The sequence below is a fragment of the Balaenoptera physalus genome (assembly GCF_965194825.1).
Source record: "Balaenoptera physalus genome assembly, chromosome: 3".
Taxonomy (NCBI): domain Eukaryota; kingdom Metazoa; phylum Chordata; class Mammalia; order Artiodactyla; family Balaenopteridae; genus Balaenoptera; species Balaenoptera physalus.
The window spans coordinates 86,103,127-86,124,013 of NC_138890.1; the positions used below are offsets into that span (position 1 = coordinate 86,103,127).

Below are 20,887 nucleotides of genomic sequence, written 5' to 3' on the forward strand. Positions count from 1 at the left end.
GAACCTGGACTGGATTACCTAAGTGGCTGTGTCAGGGAAAAGGTCAGTGCTTCGGCTGTCTTCCTCATTTCCTACCAGCTTTCAAACAAACGGAGTCAGCTACGTGCTTTATAGCCAAGAGCTCGCCTTTACGCAGCTGGACTTCCTCACAGGAGCAGAGGCTGGAGAAGGGAGACGGGGATGGATAAGCCAACACCGGTGCCCAAAGCTAAAAAAGCTGCTTCGCAGTTTCTGTGGCACAAATGTGCACAAAGCCCTTTTAGAAACAGTTTCCAAAGAAGACACGAGGAAATCAGAGTTTTGAGGGTTCTCTGCCTTGGATTGCACTTAAACCTTCCTCGAACTACAGAGAAGAGGGGTGACAGGCTTTGCCAATAATGCTCCGTTGGGCTCAAGACAAATATATGCACACATAGCCTTTTCTCTATGAAACAGACGTATTTTGTCTTCACTATGTGTTGTTTTGGAATGCCAGGAAGACTGATGGGTGGTACCCTAAGGAGTCTGGCACCCATGTTACTATAAGAGAGGATGCTTTACTTCTGGTCTGTGTGGAAGCAGGAGAAGAAATGGGAAAAAGAGCAGAAAGAACGCAGGAAAGGAGTCCAAACAATAGAAAAATGAATGCTGCATCCCACAGTAAGGCTACCAGAGCTGAAGCTTTGGTGCTAAGAGTTAATGTCAGGGGCTTCCCTGGTGGCACAGTGGTTGAGAATCTGCCTGCCAATGCAGGGGATACGGGTTCGAGCCCTGGTCTGGGAAGATCCCACGTGCCGCGGAGCAACCAGGCCCGTGAGCCACAGTTACTGAGCCTGCGCATCTGGAGCCTGTGCTCTGCAACAAGAGAGGCCGTGGTAATGAGAGGCCCGCGCACCGCGATGAAGAGTGGCCCCCACTTGCCACAACTAGAGAAAGCCCTCGCACAGAAACGAAGACCCAACACAGCCATAAAAAAATAAGTAAAATAAATTTAAAAAAAAAAAAGAATGAATAAAGAAAATATTGCTAACTTTACAAAAAAAAAAAAAAGAGTTAATGTCAGCATAGACCAAGATTATTAAACTTCTGTGGGCCCTAGTTTTCTCATGTCTAAGAAGGGTATAATAGTACCTCTTGTAGAATTCTCGTGCAGACTGAATGAGATGTGCATAAATCACTGATCATCACAAGTAAACGCTCAAAACATGTTCAGTGTCATAATTCAGGCTCTGCATCCTGCTTTGCCTTCAGAGGTATCTATTTTTAGTCCAAGAGGGGTATGCTTAGTCTGAAAATGTCCAAAGAATGTTAATACTATTAATATTATTAATGCGTCCTTAAAAATAAACTATCAAGACTGCACTGAAAAAAAAATGCATTGGTAGGTGGCACCTTGTAAAACTATTTTCCTTCATCGGGTCAGCACGGGAAGTCCTCCCCTGCGCCAGGCAATGCACCTTGCCTTTGGAGCCCCAGGGTGCCCATGTCCTGCCAGATTCTAGGATGAGCACACCCTCTCCGCACCCACTCCTATAGCTCATGTGACCCTGGTGAGTGGACAGACAGGGTTGGGAATCTCTCCTGTTTCAGATGCAAGATTCATCACTGCCATACTGTGGCCCCTGGAGGAGCAGGCTAGGCATGAATAAAAGTGCCAGAAGGCTGTGGTTCTCTCTCTTTTCACTCCACCCGTGGGGAGAGAGGTAAAGATGGCTGGAGAGGTTCTTGGAACACGCCCAGTGACTGAAGGACACTGCCTTCCCTTTCCTGTCCGGGAGATGGCTGGGATCACAACAGGGAAGTGTACGAGGGTCCTACACCCCATTCATTGACTTGGTGGCTCATGGAAGGGCCTGGGCATCTATCCTTGGAAAGGGCTTCCCAGTGATTCTGTCACACATGTTGAGAGCCACCTCGAGATGGGTGAGTGAAACCGCCAGTTTCTCTGGCACCCTGATTCCTGTCCAAGCCTATCTGGTATCATACTCAGAGCAAATAAATCAGCTGTGTTAGGAACATTTACGGCTCAACAAACACCCATGTGCTCCTTCATATTTCTCAGCCCCTCTACGGTTAGGCGGAGCATCTGTATAGTTCTGGCCAATGGGCTGTGAGCAGAAGCATGCAGCTATAGCAGTGAGTCTGTTCAAGTGATGTTTTAGATAATGGGTTACCATCAGCCTGGGTTCCTGAGTGAGTACACGGAGCAGAGCTGTGTGCTCGTTTCTAAACCTGCACTGGACGTGCAGTGCAACCAGAAAATAAGCTCTTTTGGTGGGCCATGCCACTGAAATGTGGGGGGTTAGTTTGCTACTGCTGGGTAACCTATCCTCATCTTGACTAATACTCCAGTCACACAAGGGAAGAGCCAGCCGGGACTCCCAGACTGAGGTGGAAGGAGAACACTGGAGCAAGATCGCCCTCCTCTCAGCTCCCTCCTACGAGGCCAGATTAGGGCTGGGAACGTGAAAACAGGGTTGCTGTTTGTTTGTTTGTTTTTAATAAGTATTTTATGAATTTAAACTTCGCTAATATTGGCATCTTCTTCCTCATATAAAGAAACTCCTAAGAGAAATGGAACAGGTAAGATATGAATAAATTTCCATCAAGGACAAAAGAGAATAACTGTGCTTGTGTGTGGATGTCAAGTTATTAAAGCTGGGAGATACCGATCATGGTCCATAATCCATACTTTATTTTTTTGTTTCTTCAATTTGAAAATTAAGGAAGAGTAGAAAGAAAGGACTTCCCCGGCGGCACAGCGGTTAAGAGTCCGCCTGCCAATGCAGGGGACACAGGTTTGAGCCCTGGTCTGGGAAGATCCCACATGCTGCAGAGCAACCAAGCCCGTGCGCCACAACTACTGAGCCTGCGCTCTAGAGTCCGCAAGCCATAACTACTGAGCCCGAGTGCCACAACTACTGAAGCCTGCACGCCCAGAGCCCGTGCTCCACAACAAGAGAAGCCACCGCAATGAGAAGCCCGTGCACCGCAACGAAGAATAGCCCCCACTCGCTGTAACTAAAGAAAGCCTGCACGCAGCCATAAATAAATAAATAAATTTATTTTAAAAAAAAAGGGAAAGAAAAAAACATGCCTATCTTTTCACAGCCTAGACTTACTAGCCTCTTAATATTTTAGCATATTAGCTTCCCTTCTATTTCTGTGAATCTACTTCTATATATTAAAAACCACACAACTGTAAGAATACACACTTAAAAAAATAAACTAGGACACTACAGAAGTGTTCAAAATATCCTTTGACCCATACTCGTAGGTACTCACTCCCCCCAACCCCATAACTATTATGAGATTGGCTTAAATTGTTCTGCTCTATTTTAAATATTTTTGCATACACGCATATAGAATTCAGGCACATTTATACACATATAAATTCACAGTAAATATAAAGTACTGTTTTGCAGTCCTGCATTTTCAATATACAGACAAGAAAAGTATCACGGAGAAGGAGGCTGAGTGAGAAGAGTTCACATGAGATCTAAGGCTAAATAAGGCAAAACGGAGATGAATATTTAACCTATGTAAGGTCACAACAGTTTCACTTCTAGAATTATCTCTGCTGTTACTGATTTTTAGTTAAAAATATCAAAGCGATACTGACGTAGCCTATCATGGGAGATAATTCAGATGAAGTGAATGGCTGCTTCAGAGACAGACCAGCTCTGGATACCTCAGCATGACGCTATACATCTTATCTCCCAGTAAGGGTGGTCAGCCTAATAGTAAGTACATATTATAAATGAATTAATTAGTAGAAAGAAGTACATAATAAAACACATGGTTAACCTTTCAGGTCATTACTCTTTCTAAGCAGACTCCTTCATTTGATTTGGACTCCTCTTTCCAACCCCTTTAAGCATGAACACTGATCGTCAAGTGCCCTTCGAGATAATGTGGGCGAATACTGAAAGTGGATTCGATCAGGTGTTCAGAACCAGTGCAGCAGTTAGAAACAGGCACCAATGGATTTAGAACTAATGGCTTTAGGGGTGGCTCTTGGGCTCATACAAGAGGATGTTCAGTAAATCGCCACAGGTGGTGAGTTTACAGGATGAGTGCTACACCTGCAGGCTGCACACATGCCCGAGTAGGACAGTGCCGGACCCCTCACACCTCGGAGATCCCTCCTGTATTAGAATGACTGTGGGCAGACGCAGTGCAGCACCACCTCCGCTGGCAGACTCACAGACTTAAAAGTGGCCCAAAGGGTATCAGGCTGATATCCCTAAAGGAGAAGGAACTGGGAACTGAATTCAACCACACGGCCAACAATTCAATCAATCACATTTACATAATTAAACCCCAATAAGAACCTTGGATGCGGAAGCTTGGGTGAACTACCCTGGTTGGCAATACTCCGAGTTGGCCACACATCACAGCGCAAAGGAGGTAACACCATTCAGGACTCCAGGGGAAGAAGACAGCTGGGAGCTTTGCCTTCAGACCTCTTCCAGACTTCACCTATATGTCTCTTAGTTTGGCTGGCTCTGATTTGTATCTTTGTGCTATAATAAAACTATAACTGACTTTGCAGAACTTTCTGAAGAGTTTGTACAAAATCTCATAAGGAATGTGTGTTGCCTGTGTTTGATTCAAGTCTATGGTTCAATGGGACACAGATTCATGAGCCAGTGGTCACATCCAGTTTGCTTTACCAAACTATCTGAGGAAAGCACTGATCATTTTTGCCACACGGCAGTTGACCTAAACAATTAGGTAAAAAATACGTAATACAGAGAGGCTGGACCTGCCATCACATGTCCCTCCTATGAGTTCTCAGGGCTTCTCCTGTGTTTATCCCTCCCTATCACTTGACATGTACCACTGTAATGACCTGTTTATTTGCCTGTCTCCCAAACATCCTTCAGGCCAGGGTCTGTGTCCTGTTCATCACCATACCCCCTCTGCCTAGCAAAGAGAAGGTGACCAATCATGTTTACAAAATGAATGAATGAAGAGCCAAGTGCTTCCCCTTCTAGAGTAATTAATTCTACTTTGCCTAAATTACACCTGCTTCTTTCAGTGTGAGGAAATGAGTGGTTCTATTACAGAGCATGCAGACCTAAATGATTACCTCATTTAATAATGAGCCGGGACCAGTAATAAAAACTGTCTGCCTGTTGTTCCTTAGTTACTGCTCTGCCAAGTAGCCCAATCTGTTAGCTGACATTAAAGATCTAATTTAATTAAATCTTGAACAAGGCTCAGAAAACCTCCTGAGGGCACTCTGTTTAATCACAGGCAGGGGGCAAGCACCAATCCTATTGATCTGGTCAGTTCAAATTCTATACAATGAACGTGGGCAACGAAAAAAAAAAGTGGCCTCTATTGCTTTCCACGCAACTTTGATGAACTCTGGATTCTGAGTTGCTAGAAAGACAGGAAAGGCCAACCAGCCATGTTATCATGTGGTACCACAAGGATGGAAATGAAACTAGACCTCAGTCATGCCTCAGAGCTATACATCATGAAGAAGACACAACGACCCACCACAAAAGACAGATTTCTCCTCGGGGGAATAAAATATATTGGGTGGTGGTAGGTAGAAGTCATCAGCATTTAAAATCTAGCAAACTGGCATTTACAGGCATCTAGCAAATTCTGACACCCACAATTGTCTTGAAATAAAGAGAAATAAATCTAATTCATGGGTATGTATAAAAATTCCTGAGGAAATTTCCAGTTGAGGAAGAGATACAAGTTCCCCAATATATTTTTATTTGGAAATATAAATTATATAAATTTATATAAAATATATAAATTTATATAAATTATATAAATTTAAATAAAACCGTATTAACTGCAAAACTTACACGGTAATAAATGTGATCAGAAGAAAGATTTTGAGTACTGTGTGTGTGTGTGTGTGTGTGTGTTTGTGTGTGTGTGTAGTTATTCAATGTCCATCTAAGAGTTCTAAGAGTCCTTCAAATATATAAGAATTCTTGGGGGAAAAAAGATGGTATGGTGTTAATCTTTCCAGACTACTAAACAGGTAACTCTGGATTTCATCCCAAACGATTACTGATAATTTTTGAGCATTTATTACATGCCATGCGTTGGTTAAGTGCTTAGATAATTCATGAGGATTACCTAGTTTCCCTGCACTGGGTACTATTATTACCCCCACTTCATGGCGGAATAAACCGAGAGGTTAGGTAACTTGCCAGAGACTCACAGTGGCTTGGGAGATCAAGCTGTGACTCCAGGTGGTCTCAGAGCCCTGGCACAGAGTGTGGGACCATCACACTATGCTCTCCTTAATACTAACCTCCAGAGTTGGAGAAAATACTCGAAGGGGAACTGGCTTTTTCTCCTTTGCTAGTCACAATCAAGAGCCGTCTTGTGCTTTAGTAACTCAAGTTAGAGGAGGAAATTTATTCTAAACTGCAATATGTAATTAGGCCTACGACCAACATTTCCTTCACAAAGTAAGCACCATCAGAACGCACACGCTAAGCAAGCACACCTAATTAGGGCATTAGTCATAATGATCAGGGAGTGTAGCCCAGGAAATTACAGGTGCTGTGGGCCTTAGCACTAAGTAAATGTCCTCGGCTTGCCCAGAAGTCTTTGCTGACTTCAATGATTTACACCTGCTGTTGCAAGGATGGAGACTGGCATCCGATACAGCTGGGTTCTGAAAATAAGCTAATGCGTGTGAGTTCACACAAAATGGCATTCAGATATGAGAGTCAGGAATGCTGGCAATAGCCACAAATGAGGAAGAGAGTTGATAACATTCAAAAATAGTAATTTCTTCTATATTCATAAATAATGGCAATTATGAAAACTGCATGTAGATTAAAAGGAGTATGATGTACACACACTGATCTTACTGAAAAGCAAGTTAAAAAGTAATGGTGTGATCAACTGGATGTATTTTTTTCTCCTCTGTATGCAAAATTACCAGTCACAGCACAACTAGAAAGCAAGCTTCTAATATTGCCACAATGGAGAAAGAGAATAAAGTAGGCCTAGTAATTCAAAGGGAAGTTCAGAGGGAATTGTTTCTGATTGCAGAATTCATTGCTTCACCTCCAGTCCAATCACAGATCAAACTAACCGCCAAACAAAGAAGTACTTGTGGGTTCCTAAGAAAAAACTCCCATCTTTGGAAAAGTGAGTGCTTTAACAAGTCTGCCAAACATTTCTATCCTGAAACATCAGCTCCTTTAGTAATGGCTGTATTTCCTAAACAAAGTGGTTCTCAAACCTGTTCAGGCCATAGAGCCATTTAATGAGCTGGGGTGACTACCAGGAATTACACACACACACACACACACACACACACACACACACACACACACACACACACTCTCTCTCTCTCTCTCTCTCTCTCTCTCTCAGAACATACACACACACACACACACACACAAATATATATATATAAGATTATTAGGGGCTTCCCTGGTGGCGCAGTGGTTGAGAATCTGCCTGCCAATGCAGGGGACACGGGTTCGAGCCCTGGTCTGGGAGGATCCCACATGCCACGGAGCAACTAGGCCCGTGAGCCACAACTACTGAGCCTGCGCGTCTGGAGCCTGTGCTCCGCAACAAGAGAGGCCACGATAGTGAGAGGCCCGTGCACCGCGATGAAGAGTGGCCCCCGCTTGCCACAGCTAGAGAAAGCCCTCACACAGAAACGAAGACCCAGCACAGCCAAAAATAAAATAAATAAATTAATTAATTAAAAAAAAAAGATTATTAACTTTAATGAGTCTGCACTAGAGGAGAGGACATGTCACGTTAGACTCAGTATGGATATGTGAGAGCAGGTACTATAAGTCTCAAGAAAAATTTACAGAAGAAACTGCAAAGGGGAAATTCTGTATATTTTTGCAAATTATAAAATATTATTATCCTACCTCAAAGGAAGAACATTTTAATTGACCTTGGGGAAGATGTGTGTACCCAGAGAATGGTTGAGAAGCACTGCACTGGGATAATTTTTAGCATCCACTTAGATCTGCGATTGCAGAGAAGAGCGTTTTTAAAAATCTTACCTGCACGTCTCAGCACTTTCAGAATACTTTCAAGAACGACTTCATAACCAGAAAGGGATGGTGATTCACAAGACTAGAAATGCCACCAAATTCTTGGGGCTGCCCTTGGCTCGACCAGCTGGCTTCTCCTTTGGCCCCAGCCCCCCGGGAAAGGCCTGGCACTCACCCTCCTCCGCAGCCGGTCCCGCTCCTCCCGGATGGCGTTCATGGTGGCCTTGGTCCTGTTCAGCTCCTCCTCTTTGCTGCACAGCATGGCAGTCAGGCTCTCATTCTCTTCCCTCAGCCCAGCCAGCTCCTTCTCCCATCGAGACCGCTCTTCAGCAAGGTTGGGATACAGGTCCCGGCCAAGGACCCCTTCGATCTCCTCCACGGTCTGGAAAACACAGCCACAGAGACAAGCCAAGTGAGTTCCCTGGGAGAAACGGGAGGAGGAGAAAACAGGCCAGCCCAGGGTGAGTGTGCCCAGAGGGGTGGGTTCCACCGTCACTTCACTGCAGAAAAGTAATCAAGACTAGCGATAGCCCCCGATTATCTATCCTCTCCCCATTTTCAGATGAGGCTCTGTCACTTGCCTGGGTCACAGTCTGTGTTACCCAGCAGTCCCCCCAGTAAGAAAAACACAATCCCTTCCTGGTATTTAAGTCTATCAGTAGTGCTAACTGCCATGTCCACACAGATGTTTATCTCCCTCACCCACGGTCCAGAGTCGGTGAATACACATGACCAGACAGCAAGCCAGTTAGTGATCCTGATAAAGCAAATGTGAAGTTGCAAACTGCATACAAAATATAACTTGAAGTTTCCTAAATTATAGGCTTCCCATGTTCCAACTCAGCAACGTGATAGGTCACATCACTGTTTACAGCTTTTAGTGTCACAACAGAATCAGAAGGTGTGAATGAGGTTCAGTCCCAAGATAAGAAAGACAAAAATAAACCTCAGTGACACAGAAAAGAGTAAGTTCATTGTGGAGGTTTCTAAGACAGCAGGGATTTAATTAATAACACAGCTATGTGCTTAAAAAGAACAGAATCTTAATACTACGTGGAGAGTTTTTAAAAAATTCATTAAAAACACCAGTATTAAAGGAGAAGAAATACGCATAAAATTTGAAAAAAAAAAAGGAACAACTCATTCTGTTTGCTTTCAGAAACTATTCATTCACAATTATTGCCCTTTGGAAAAGGAAGCATGCACCAAATGACCTGGAAAGAGGAGGTGGAATTACCACGTAGGGGTAGAAGGCAGTGAAGAGATGGGATGGGAAACAGGTCTCAAAAATGGGTGGCGTAAGGATGTGTCACTCTTGGATGCTCACATTGGTTCCCTGATGAGGACAGTTACCCAAGTCGTGCTGCCACTTTCCACATGCAGTGCTTTGTCTTTCCTCTCAAGTCAGAGACTCATGTCCTACTCAGCCCTACTCCAGGGCCTGCTCTGTCCCTTGCTGGTTGGCAGACACCCTTGGCTTCCTCCTTCCCTCTCAATGCTAAGGCTGGGGCTAGTACCCAAGCTGACGTTACAATCAAATACAGGCTCTGGAGATTACAAAGAAAGAAAAACTAGTGGTTACTTCCCCAAACCACATCAACTATGTATTTATAATTGTGATGAATAAAGATGGGAAACCAGATGTACTATAAACATGAATCATGGTTTACCTCGAGATACCATAGCTCTTTTGTGAAACCCAGGATTCCTGCTGATAGAAACTTGGGCCCAGAGTCCTCAAACATTTTTCAAATAACACATCACATTTTCCCTTTATATAGGCTCCTCTCAGACTTTTCAGTTTGAACTGTGATGCCTAGGTCACTAAGCTCTGGTGAAGTAACGTAAAGATACCAGAGGCCCTGTGTCAAGGGGACTTGACATTCCCATTGCTCATGATGAGTTTGTGCAGATGCAGCAAACTCTTCTCACCTGGTCCTCCCTAAGCAGTAAGATGAATGCACATGAAAGGCGGGATTGAGGTCCAGTCCAGTACACTCAGGATAGATGACTCATTCAGGCCCTGAACTTCCCCCTTGTTAGCACCATGAATAGATAACTCCGGAAATAATATTCCAGAGGCCCGAAAGCTTTAATAAAATTTCCAAGTTAATCTTACAACCCCAGAGTGCTATATGATGAACCACACTAAAATGACATGGTTCGATACTAGTAGTCTAATAGTTTCCAAGGAAGTAGTCATTTTTGCAGCAAAGCCAGTGATCTTGACTATTGATATAATGACTTTTTCTGATGTGAGTCAACCCAGCAAAAATTTATAGGGCTCCTGCTTCTCCCTGGTGGCCCAATCTTTAGTATGGCTTTCTTAGAAACACTCACTCTCTAATAGGTGTTTGAGTAAAATCACACTTCAGAAGAAAGGCACCTGATCATTTCCCTCACATGATCTGAAAAGAGCCAGACAGAGAGGATGGGGGTTGGGGGGGTGACCTACCTTAATAGCCAAGTCACAGTGCTCGCTGGCTGTGGTGAGCTGCTCGATGTGTCTGTCCACCTCTGCCACCGAGAGGCTGCAGCTGCTCTTCTTCCTGCAGCAGACCACGTTCTCCAGCCCCGTCAGCACCCTCTGCAGCTCCGAGTTCAGGTCGCTGCAGTTATCTGCAAGCAGATGCGGATACGACGAGTTAAGCTGGCAGGTGGGCAATGAGCGCTCTCCGTTTCGCTTACGGACAGGAACCCACTCAGGTGAAATGGACGGCAGTGGAGCTGGACATGTCCAAGTTTAACACCGGCAGCCTGATCTCCCAGCCTGCTGGCTTTCTGAGGCCTGGGGCCAATGCAAAGGCTTTAATAAGGAGTTTCAGACCATGGCCATTTTCTAGACAGCCATGCCACGCTGCATTCTCTCGTCTTTCACTCAAAGGCAGCCACTTCTCAAATTTCTCTGGTAAGAACAAAGAAGTGTCCCAGAAGGGGCTGTTAGGACTTCTGGTCAACCTTCCTGCTCAGCCATTCAGATAAGGACTGATTTCAGAAAAAGTTTCAGCGAAAAAGATCTCTTAACTTTACTAAACAAAAAAAACCAAAAAAACCCCAGAGTGAGCAGAGACACTAGGTGTTTAAAAAAAATAGCAACTGTATAAGAGACAGTTCTTGCCCTCAGCAAGCTTATAATCAGGACTTTTTTTCCCTGATATAACCAGTCAACAGGCTCTACCACTGCAATTTATACCACTTCTTCCATCAGGGGGAAAACTATTCTAACAAATTCCATATTGTTCTCCATGTACATGTCTTGTGAGCAATTCTAATAATTTGATTCTGACTTAAAAGTCTGGGTTACTTTTAATTGCTGGACACCCAGGGCTTAGTCCGGGGAGGAGAATTAATTATAATCTTAATGTGAACTAGACATATCTTAGAAGATCATTTTTGGGGGGGCAAAAATCCCCTTAAGTCAAATATAAATATGTCAACCTATTTTGGATTCTATGTATCACTATGCCATTCAATTCTTATAGCAAGACAGGTGTTAACTACAGCAATTTATCAAAGTACACCTTTCCCTTACACCCGGCCTGACTCCTGTATGAAAGAAGCTTAATGTCTTCACACTTCCCTCCTCTTCCCTTCTCATCGCAGGTTCCATGCCCTAAAATAGTCAATTGCCTTTGGTGCTCACTTGTGGAAGACTTCAAGAAAACTCTCAGCATTACAGTAAGAGGATTTCTCAGAATATTCTGGGCAACTTTATTTGACTGCCTATGTCTACAAGTTACCTAAATCTAGACAGAAGAGAAGTCTGAAGCTTTCACTGCAACCAATGAACACAATGATTCCCCCTCCTCTCCAACCTGTTTTCCCCATCTCTCCCAGCTCTGTGAACAGCACTACCATCTTCCCAGTTACTCTGGTTAACTCTCCGGCAACTTTGATTTCCTTTCGCTTCACACCCTAAATCCAGTCCATTTTTTGTCTGCAACCTCCAAAACATATCCCCAAACTGACCTCTTCTTACCATCTCCACTGACACCAGCCTTGGTCCCAGCCACCATCATTTCTTAACTGAACCACCTGAACAATCTCCTACCTCCAGTCCCCAACACTGTAGCCAAAGTGAGTTTCTTCAGGACATAAGCTGGATCACATTACTCCCCAGGTCCAAACCGTTATATGGCTTCCCACTGTCATTCAACTAAAGTCTAAACTCCTTACCAGAGTCTCTAAGACTCTGCATGATCAACCCTGTTGATGTTTCAACCCAGGCTGTACCGTGGAACTCCCTGGGGAGCTTTTACTAAACACCAATGTCCAGGCCCCACCCAGGCCAATTAAATCACAATCTCTAGGGGTGGAGCTTTGGCACTGGAAAATTTTTTAGGCTCCTCAGATAACCCTAACGTGTAGTCGGGGTGGGAACCACTGACTTCTCTGGTCCTTGCCTCATCTGTCCACCTTCCCCCCCACATCACTATGCTGTGTTCACACTCCTGCCTTCTCTCCATCCCTGGAAGATGCCAACCTCTCATCTGCCCCAGGGCTTCCTTTTCCTTTGTTGTTCCCTCTGCTGAGACTGATTTCTACCCAAATCTCCTCTTACATTCAGCTCTCAGCTCAAATGCCACCTCCTCACCAAGCTCTTCTCTGTCTAAAGCATGGGGTTCCATCTCTTCTCCCTTAGTCCCTGTCCTATTATCCGATCTTCTCCATGGCAATTATCACTATCTGCTCTGACCTATGTGTCTGTCATCTCTCCTCTACTAAAGTGTAAGCTTCAAGAAAGAAAGGACTTTGACCTTCCTCCTCATTTCATTTCCAACACAGGATAGGCAATCAAAAGTTATTTTTAAATGACCAAATATAAATACCACATCATTATATATTTAAGATCCAGCAAGGCTAGAAATAGACTGTCAACAGCAGCGTGTTTTACATCCACCTTACGCTTTTTGTCCTCAGTATGGACCATGCCCTGAACTGCTGACAACAGGAGGACAATCCCCACTGCCGAAGCCCTCTGGAGATGGACGGCAGGTGCCCATCACCAACTCAAGACAAGGAGGTCCAGAGCCAGGAGCAGCACTCCTTAGTGCCCACACACGCTGATGAAACTATCTCCGGAGCACACTTAATTCCAGGGCAACAAATGGAGAAGTTTCTCCAAAGGATCATTTACCTTGAGGTGCAGGGTTTCCTGGTACCCTGAGCTGCAGTTAACACACACCCCTGAATTATTTGCATTATTCCTGAGTGGGATGAGGAAGGAAGACATCTCTATTCAGCCATTCATAAGGATTTCCCTAGCACGGCCCCACCTGATGCAATCATCACCCTGGACATGTTTGCTTAGGGGTCTTCACAGCAGGACCGGAGAGGTGCCACCAGGCTGTGTCCTGAGGATGTTGGCTACAGGAAACAGGAGGCAAGTGTAGGGACCTGATCAGTCTTTCTCATTCTTTAATCAGTTGCTGAGCCCTGGTCTCAGGCTAGAAGCAGGGTACAGAGATGAGCATGAGACTTTCAACTCTGAGAGGCTCACAGATGTACGTGGCAAAAGCCACAGTCCTCTCTCCCACCACCCTGGGGAAAGTAACCACAGAGAGCATGATGCAAGTATAGGACAGAGCATCAGGAAGACGGAGGGGGGACTTCCCTGGTGGCTCAGTGGATAAGACTCTGCAATCTCAAAGCAGGGGGCCCGGGTTCGATCCCTGGTCAGGAAACTAGGTCCCACATGTGTGCCGCAACTAAGAGTTCGCATGACACAACTAAGGAGCCCACGTGCCGTGACTAAGGAGCCCACGAGCTGCAAATAAGACCTGGTGCAACCAAATAAATAAATAAATAAATAAATAAATAAATAAATAAATAAATAAATAAAAAGGAAGATGGAGGAAGGCATTTAAATTAACATGCAGACTGCAAACAGCTCAGGAGCATATTCTATTCATACCTAGGAGGGCTATAAATGCTTTCCTTGGTCTTAGGAAGCCCAATGTGTATCACACAGGCGGGATGATGAACCCCGCACACTCCTGCCTATTACCCACTGGTGTTACATAAGCCCCACCAGTAATCAGGTGACCCTTGGCTGTCCTTTGTCAGTGTTCCCAGTTTGGGGCCTCACAGTGGGACAGGGTGGCCAGGCTGGCAGAAGCAGATATTCTGGGTCCCCTGTTGGTGCTGTCACATAGCACCAATCACTCACCACCACTCACCCCACCATCAACACTACTCGATACAGGGTGGCCTTATCTTTCAGTTGGTGGCATATTCTTCTAAATATAGACTTTGAATAAATCCTCAGTTCCTTCCCTTGGCCTCCGATGCCCTGCACGGTATGGGCCCTGCCAGGCACTGTAGCTTCAACACTGAAGGCCAAGGTAGGTTGGAGTCTTTATAAAAGACCCGAAGTTTAAGTTACGGGACCAGAGGAGCAAGATAAGCTCAGACAAGGGACCAAGAATTCCAGAACAAACAGAAAGTGCCTCATTTATAAACCACAATGAAATATCATCTCAGGCCCATTAGGATGGCTACTATATCAACAACAACAGAAAATAACAGGTATTGGTGAGGAAGTGGAGAAATTAGGGTCCTTGTGCACTGTTGGTGGGAACAGTAAAATGGTGCAACTGCTTTGGAAAACAGTATGGAAGTTCCTCAAAAATTAAAAATAGAACTACCATGTGATCCAACAATTCCACTGCTGGGTACATACCCAAAAGAATGGAAAGTAGGCCCTCAGACAGATCCTTGTACATCACGTCCATAATAGCCAAAAGATGGAAATAACCCAAGTGTCCATCGGCGAATGAATGGATAAACCAAGTGTGGTATATACATACATCAGAATATTATTCAGCCTTAAAAAGGAAGGAAATTCTGAGACATGCTACAACATGGATGAACCTTAAGGATATTAAGCTAGGTGAACTAAGGCGGTTACTAAAAGACAAATACTGTATGATTCCACTTATATGAGCTATCTAAAGTAGTCAAATGCATAGGGGACAGAAAGTAGGATGGTGGTTACCAGGGGCTGGAAGGAGGGGGACGGGGCAGGTATTGTTTGATGGGTACAATTTCAGTTTTGCAAGATAAAAAACGTTCTGGAGATCTGTTGCACAACAATGTGAATATAACTAACAGTACGGACTGGTACACTTAAAAATGGTTAAGATGGTGAATTTTATGTAATGCGTTTTTTACTACAATGAAAAAAATAAAAGCTCCTCATTTAGGTGATGATCACAGTGACTTTGGTTTGATCAGCACTCTCGACACTTCAGAAAGCGCTTTCACACACATCATCAAGTTCCACCCCAGCAGGAAGGTGGTAAGCCTCGCTCCACAGAGGAGGAATCTGAGACTTGAAGACACCCAGTTACTCACCCACGGATGCACAATGGGTGGGGGGGCAGGGCTGGAACTAGAGTGTTGGCCTTCTGTGTCCAGGGCTATCTTCACCACACTGCTCCAACCCAAAACAAGTACTGCTGTGTGGGCAAGAACAGGCCAGCTCAGCCAAGCCTGTGAGGGTACTTACTCATAGCCGTTGTTCCCCAGGAGAGGCAAGAGAGGGACATATATCAGAATTAAAGGAGGAATATTAACTGTGAGTGGACTCGGAAAAATTAACGATGTATAATGTAATTCTTAGAACAATCACTAGAAAATAACGATTAAGAGGCATAGCCAGGGGCTTCCCTGGTGGTGCAGTGGTTGAGAATCTGCCTGCCAATGCAGGGGACACGGGTTTGAGCCCTGGTCTGGGAAGATCCCACATGCCACGGAGCAACTGGGCCTGTGAGCCACAATTACTGAGCCTGCGTGTCTGGAGCCTGTGCTCCGCGACAAGAGAGGCCGCGATAGTGAGAGGCCCGCGCACCGCGATGAAGAGTGGCCCCCCCTTGCCACAACTGGAGAAAGCCCTCACACAGAAACGAAGACCCAACACAGCCATAAATAAATAAAAATTAAAAAATAAATAAATAAAAATAAAATATTAAAAAAAAAAAAAAAAGAGGCATAGCCAGAAACCAATAAATAAAATAAAATTCTAAAAACTATGCAGTTAACCCAAAAGAAGGAAGACAGGATGGATAGAAGAACAAAAAATTCAGAAAGGGCAAACAGAAAACAAATAGTAAACTGAAAGACCCACAATCAATCGATCAATTAACTACATTAAATGTTCATAGACTCCCCAAAAGGAAGATACTGTCAGCATGGATTAAAGGCAAGATTGACACTACGGAGAGGATGGTAGTTATCAAAAACAACAACAACAAGAGAAAAGAACAAGTGTTGACAAGAATATGGAGAAACTGTAACCCTTGCACATTGTTGGTGGGAATGTAAAGTGGTGCAGCCACTGTAGAAGACAGTTTGGTGGATCCTGAAAAAGTTAAACATAGAATTACCATATGACCCAGCAATTCCACTCCTAGGTACATACTCCAAAAAACTGAAAGCATAGACTCAAACAGATGCTTGTATGCCAATGTTCACAGCAGCATTATTCACAAGAGTCAAAAGATGGAAATAATCCAAATATCTGTTGACAGATGAATGGATAAGCAAAATGTGGTATAAACACATGACAGAATATCATTCCGCCTTAAAAAGGGACAGAATTCTGATACTGCTACAACATGGATGACCCTTGAAAACATTAGGCTAAGTGAAATAAGTCAGTTACAAAAGGACAAATATTATATGATTCCATTTATATTAGGTACCTGGAATAGGCAAATTCATAGAAAGTAGAAGAGGGACTTCCCTGGTGGCACAGTGGTTAAGAATCTGCCTGCCAATGTAGGCAACATGGGTTCGATCCCTGGTCCAGGAAGATCCCACATGCAGCGAAGCAACTAAACCCATGTCACCACAACTACTAAGCCTGCGCTCTAGAGCTCGCGAACCACTACTGAGCCCACGTGCCACAACTACTGAAGCCCGCACGCCTAGAGCTCGTGCTCCGCAACAAGAGAAGCCACCGCAATGAGAAGCCCGCGCACCGAAAGGAAGAGTAGCCCCCGCTCACTGCAACTAGAGAAAGCCCGTGCGCAGCAACGAAGATCCAACACAGCCAAAAATAAAATAAATAAATTAATTAATTAAAAAAATAAAAATACAAAAAAAGAGAGAAGAGAGGTTACAGTGGTTGGGCGAATGGGGCAATATTGTATAGTGAATACAGAATTCCTGTTTGGGAGGATAAGAAAATTCTGAAAATGGATATTGGTGATGGTTGCACAGCTCTGTGAATGTACTTAGTGCCACTGCACTGCACACTTGACATGGAACTCCAGTGTGAAGGGTGACACGAGGCAGACCCGCTGCGGCACCTCAGGCTACGCTGTGCTTTGTAAAGTAAAGCTAATGGCTCGGTTCCATGTCCATGTGACCAAGAGGATGTCCTTTGCAGCAAATACTCATTCCTCTACCAGAGGTTATATCTTTATAAAAATGAATTTGAGGTAGCACATAGCAAGCAACCACGAATAAGGGAAAAACCCAATGACTGGGACCAGGGAAAGGCTGAGGAAGCAAATGGAAGTGAACACAGCTGCTAGGGCTGACTCTTCTACTTAGTGCCGTGCTCCCTGGCAGCCAGGGCAGAAACGAATGATCTCCTGCCAGAAAGGAGGAAGCATTCCAGTTGCACAAGGGATACAATGTGTTTTTAACAATTAGATGCTAAAAGAGTTTAGGTACCTGGGACTTCATATGTGGTGTGAAGCAATGTGATTGTGAGTCTTTTCAGCCACCATTTCCCACATATGCAGATTTCATATGGTTTCTTATGATACTAACTTTCAATTAAATTTAAGCTGCAGACCATTCAAGTACAACGTAAAGGGAATTCTGGGAAGGGCTAAGCTCACACAATCTTGGCACTCTGCCTTCTAGCTGTCTAGTTTGCTGTAGAGATGAAACAGAGGATAAAAAAGAATAAATGGAAGGGACATCTCCCTTCAACCAGAGGATGCAAACTCGCCCCCTGCAGCCAAAGGTGTGTTTTGTTTGGACGGCAGGGTTTCATAACTGATGCAGCCTTTTTAAAAAAACACTTTTGAATTAATTGCCAGCATTTAATAATTGTTAGCATTTACTGTAAAAATTAGAAGGTCAGGCAATACCGGGCCCAGCTCTTCCCATGACAGCAACGGGCAGAGTGGCCAGCAGCTGCCCCTTTGGACTCGTCAGGCCATGGTGCTCCGCTGTTCTGCCTGCTTTCCTCACCCCATCTGCTGCCCACCGCTGTCAGAGTCTGCAGCTCCTGCCTGGGTGGGCCATCTTTTCCAAACGAAACTTGCCCCAGTTACACTTCTGACAGGAGCTGGAGAAAAGACAGCTCAGGTTCTATTCTTCTAATGAGAACCCAGAGCCTTAGGTTTTTATGTTGCTGTCTGAGGGAAGACCCAAGCACCTGGGAAGTCTGGAAAGGAGGCCAGAGGACATTCATGGCTATGGAAATGACGCCTCACCAGCATGCTTTCTTGGTTAAACACATACTAGTGGGCAAAGCTGGTTTTCCTCTTTCTTCTCAGGATCAATTAGACCTATCCCCAGTGTTGTACACAATAAACCATACCAGAGTTGGTTCATTCTCAATACGGTGTTAAAGGCTGCCTCTACTTTTGCTGAACCCCCTGTAAGAACCCTAACCCAAATAAAAATATACCTAAATAGGCTAGATGTTAGAAATATTCCACTGGTCCTTTGGTTCCAAGCAACGTGCATTTACCAGAATGAATCTGCTCCAAAATATGGTCCCAACTTCAAACGTGCTTACTCCTGGGGCTCGGCATTCACTTCCCAGTTAATGGTTATGTGTCTGCCTAGTTTGGAAGCCCCTCATTCTCTTTTCATAATGGTTCTTTTTAAAGCTTTGCCTTAAAATCTGCTCTTCCAGTAAGCCTTCCCCGATTACCTATAGTCTCGTATTTACTTCTTTCTTTGAGGCATCGCATTCCCCATAATTACTTCCTACCTGACACATGGACCCTACGAAGTCTGGCTCTGGGGAGCGGGGGCTCTGTTCATCCACCCTTCTGTTCCTAGACGCTCACAACACCGGGCACGGAGTAGTACTCGATAAAGACCGCATGAGTTGAACGCGTAAAGGTAACGAAAGACTTTTTCTAAGCCAATTTTTAAAAGTATCAAGTTTTGTTAGCCTGCTCCCTGACCAAGTGTCATCAACTTGGAAAATGTGCTTGTGGCATGTGAACATGGTCTACAGAACCTCTTCTCACAAAGACAACGTCCACAGCGATGGGTGGGGCTGCAGTAACACTAGTGAGGTCCGTACTTTATTACCATTATAGACGAAATAGGCTTCCGGGGCTGCTCTGGGCAGCTAACACTCCTCTATGATACCGGTTTTAAGGAAAAAGATGTCATGAGTTCCAAACAACCCAAAAAACAATCCAACCTGAGAAGACATGGTCTGCTTAGAAAATAAAGGCTGCTCATCTTAGGAAAGAAGTTCATGAACCTAACAATCATGGGAGCTCATTCTGAGCAAACATGGTGGATCAATGCCTTTCCATATCTATCTTAAACTCTAAGTCTCTTTTGGGCACTGAAAAATTACTGAATAGTAGAGTTTGAAGGAAATATTTCAAAGTACCACAAAGTGAAGTGGAGCCATAACCTTTCCCGCTCTCAAGCTTGGTTACTCTGTAAGGAAAGTTCCGGAATGATATTAGGCGGCCTCCTTGGCCACTCGGCCCTGCTAACATTCACAGACAGACCTTGTTTGACCAGGCTCAGATCCCCGGGGGGAAGCACACAGTCTCCTTAGAGAGCCCCCCGTGAGTCAATGTTCGAAACTTCTAAGCCTTCCCTGGGCTTGGTTCTCAGGGATGACCAACATCATGAACCTCTTGGGATAAATTAAGTTGCCCAATTAAAGTAAGGAGAAGAAAAGCAAAAGCAACACAGGGCTTGGGCTGTTCCATCGTCAAGTCAGGGTACTAGTTTCAGTCCTGTCTAACTTTTCCAACCTGGGGACTGGTTTCTCAAAGTTTCAGAATCAGGTTACCAATGATCTGATTCTCCTCTAAAAATTCTCTGCTGCAATATAACTGCCTACTTAGTGCCTCATTCCTAACAAAAATCCAGTTTTCTCTGGACAGGCTGCCTTGCCTTTGTAAAACACTTCTCTCCCACTCTGCAGAAATCATTTTTAGAGAAGGCGGGACTGCTTTCCCTGCCCCGACCCCCCTTTGTCCCCACTGCGAGGGGCTGCTCGACACTTTGGAACATTTCTCCTGAAGCCATTAAGCCTCATGGGCCATTAAGCCAGGAAAATCTGGCTTCAACATTAAACATATTTCATAGTCACAGTCATGCCAAATAGCCAGGTTTCATGTGTAAATTCTTCCTTGGTTGTCCTCCAAAAACTACGCGCAAGGAGGAAATCTGTATCTAAATGATTCACACCAGCAAACATGGTATCATATGCTTCCTGCCCTCGCTAAGGGTTTAATAGTTCAGCATTGCTAAATTCCACAAAAATAAGAATTTCTCACATAAAACCAGAAAATATCTCAAAACACAGGAGCAGAACCCATCACAGCCTGTGCAAAGGTCCATCAGGTCAGGGATTTTGTTTGGTTTACAGACAATTGCTCCAGACCAGCTTTGCTGTTCCATGAACAGAGTTGGGAAGACAGCCTGCTAGAGGGAGTGCACCCCACAAATGCTAACACGCATGACGCAACACTGAGCCCATCTTACACATCTGTGCTCGGCTCTACTGCAACACCCAGAATGGTTTGGTCTCAGGGTGTTGTTTCTAAGATGGAGATCTGCAAGATCTCAGTGAACAACAAATACTCTGCTAGCAAGCCAGGGGCTGTAATCAGACAGCTGCTCCCTAAATTCTGCCACCAGAATTACTAGAGACCTCA

General features: G+C 44.5%; 1 protein-coding gene across 3 annotated transcripts in view; it reads right to left on the reverse strand.

Moving 5' to 3' along the window:
* MCC (MCC regulator of WNT signaling pathway) overlaps positions 1 to 20,887 on the reverse strand; it is a gene marked incomplete at its 5' end in the record, with an annotated part of 425,634 nt that overhangs the window by 70,672 nt on the left and 334,075 nt on the right. For all 3 annotated transcript variants that reach the window (XM_082455726.1, XM_082455728.1, XM_082455727.1), the window contains 2 exons: positions 8,173 to 8,379; positions 10,453 to 10,616. In XM_082455726.1, coding sequence (XP_082311852.1) covers positions 8,173 to 8,379; positions 10,453 to 10,616 — 371 coding nt within the window. The remainder of the gene's footprint in view (positions 1 to 8,172; positions 8,380 to 10,452; positions 10,617 to 20,887) is intronic.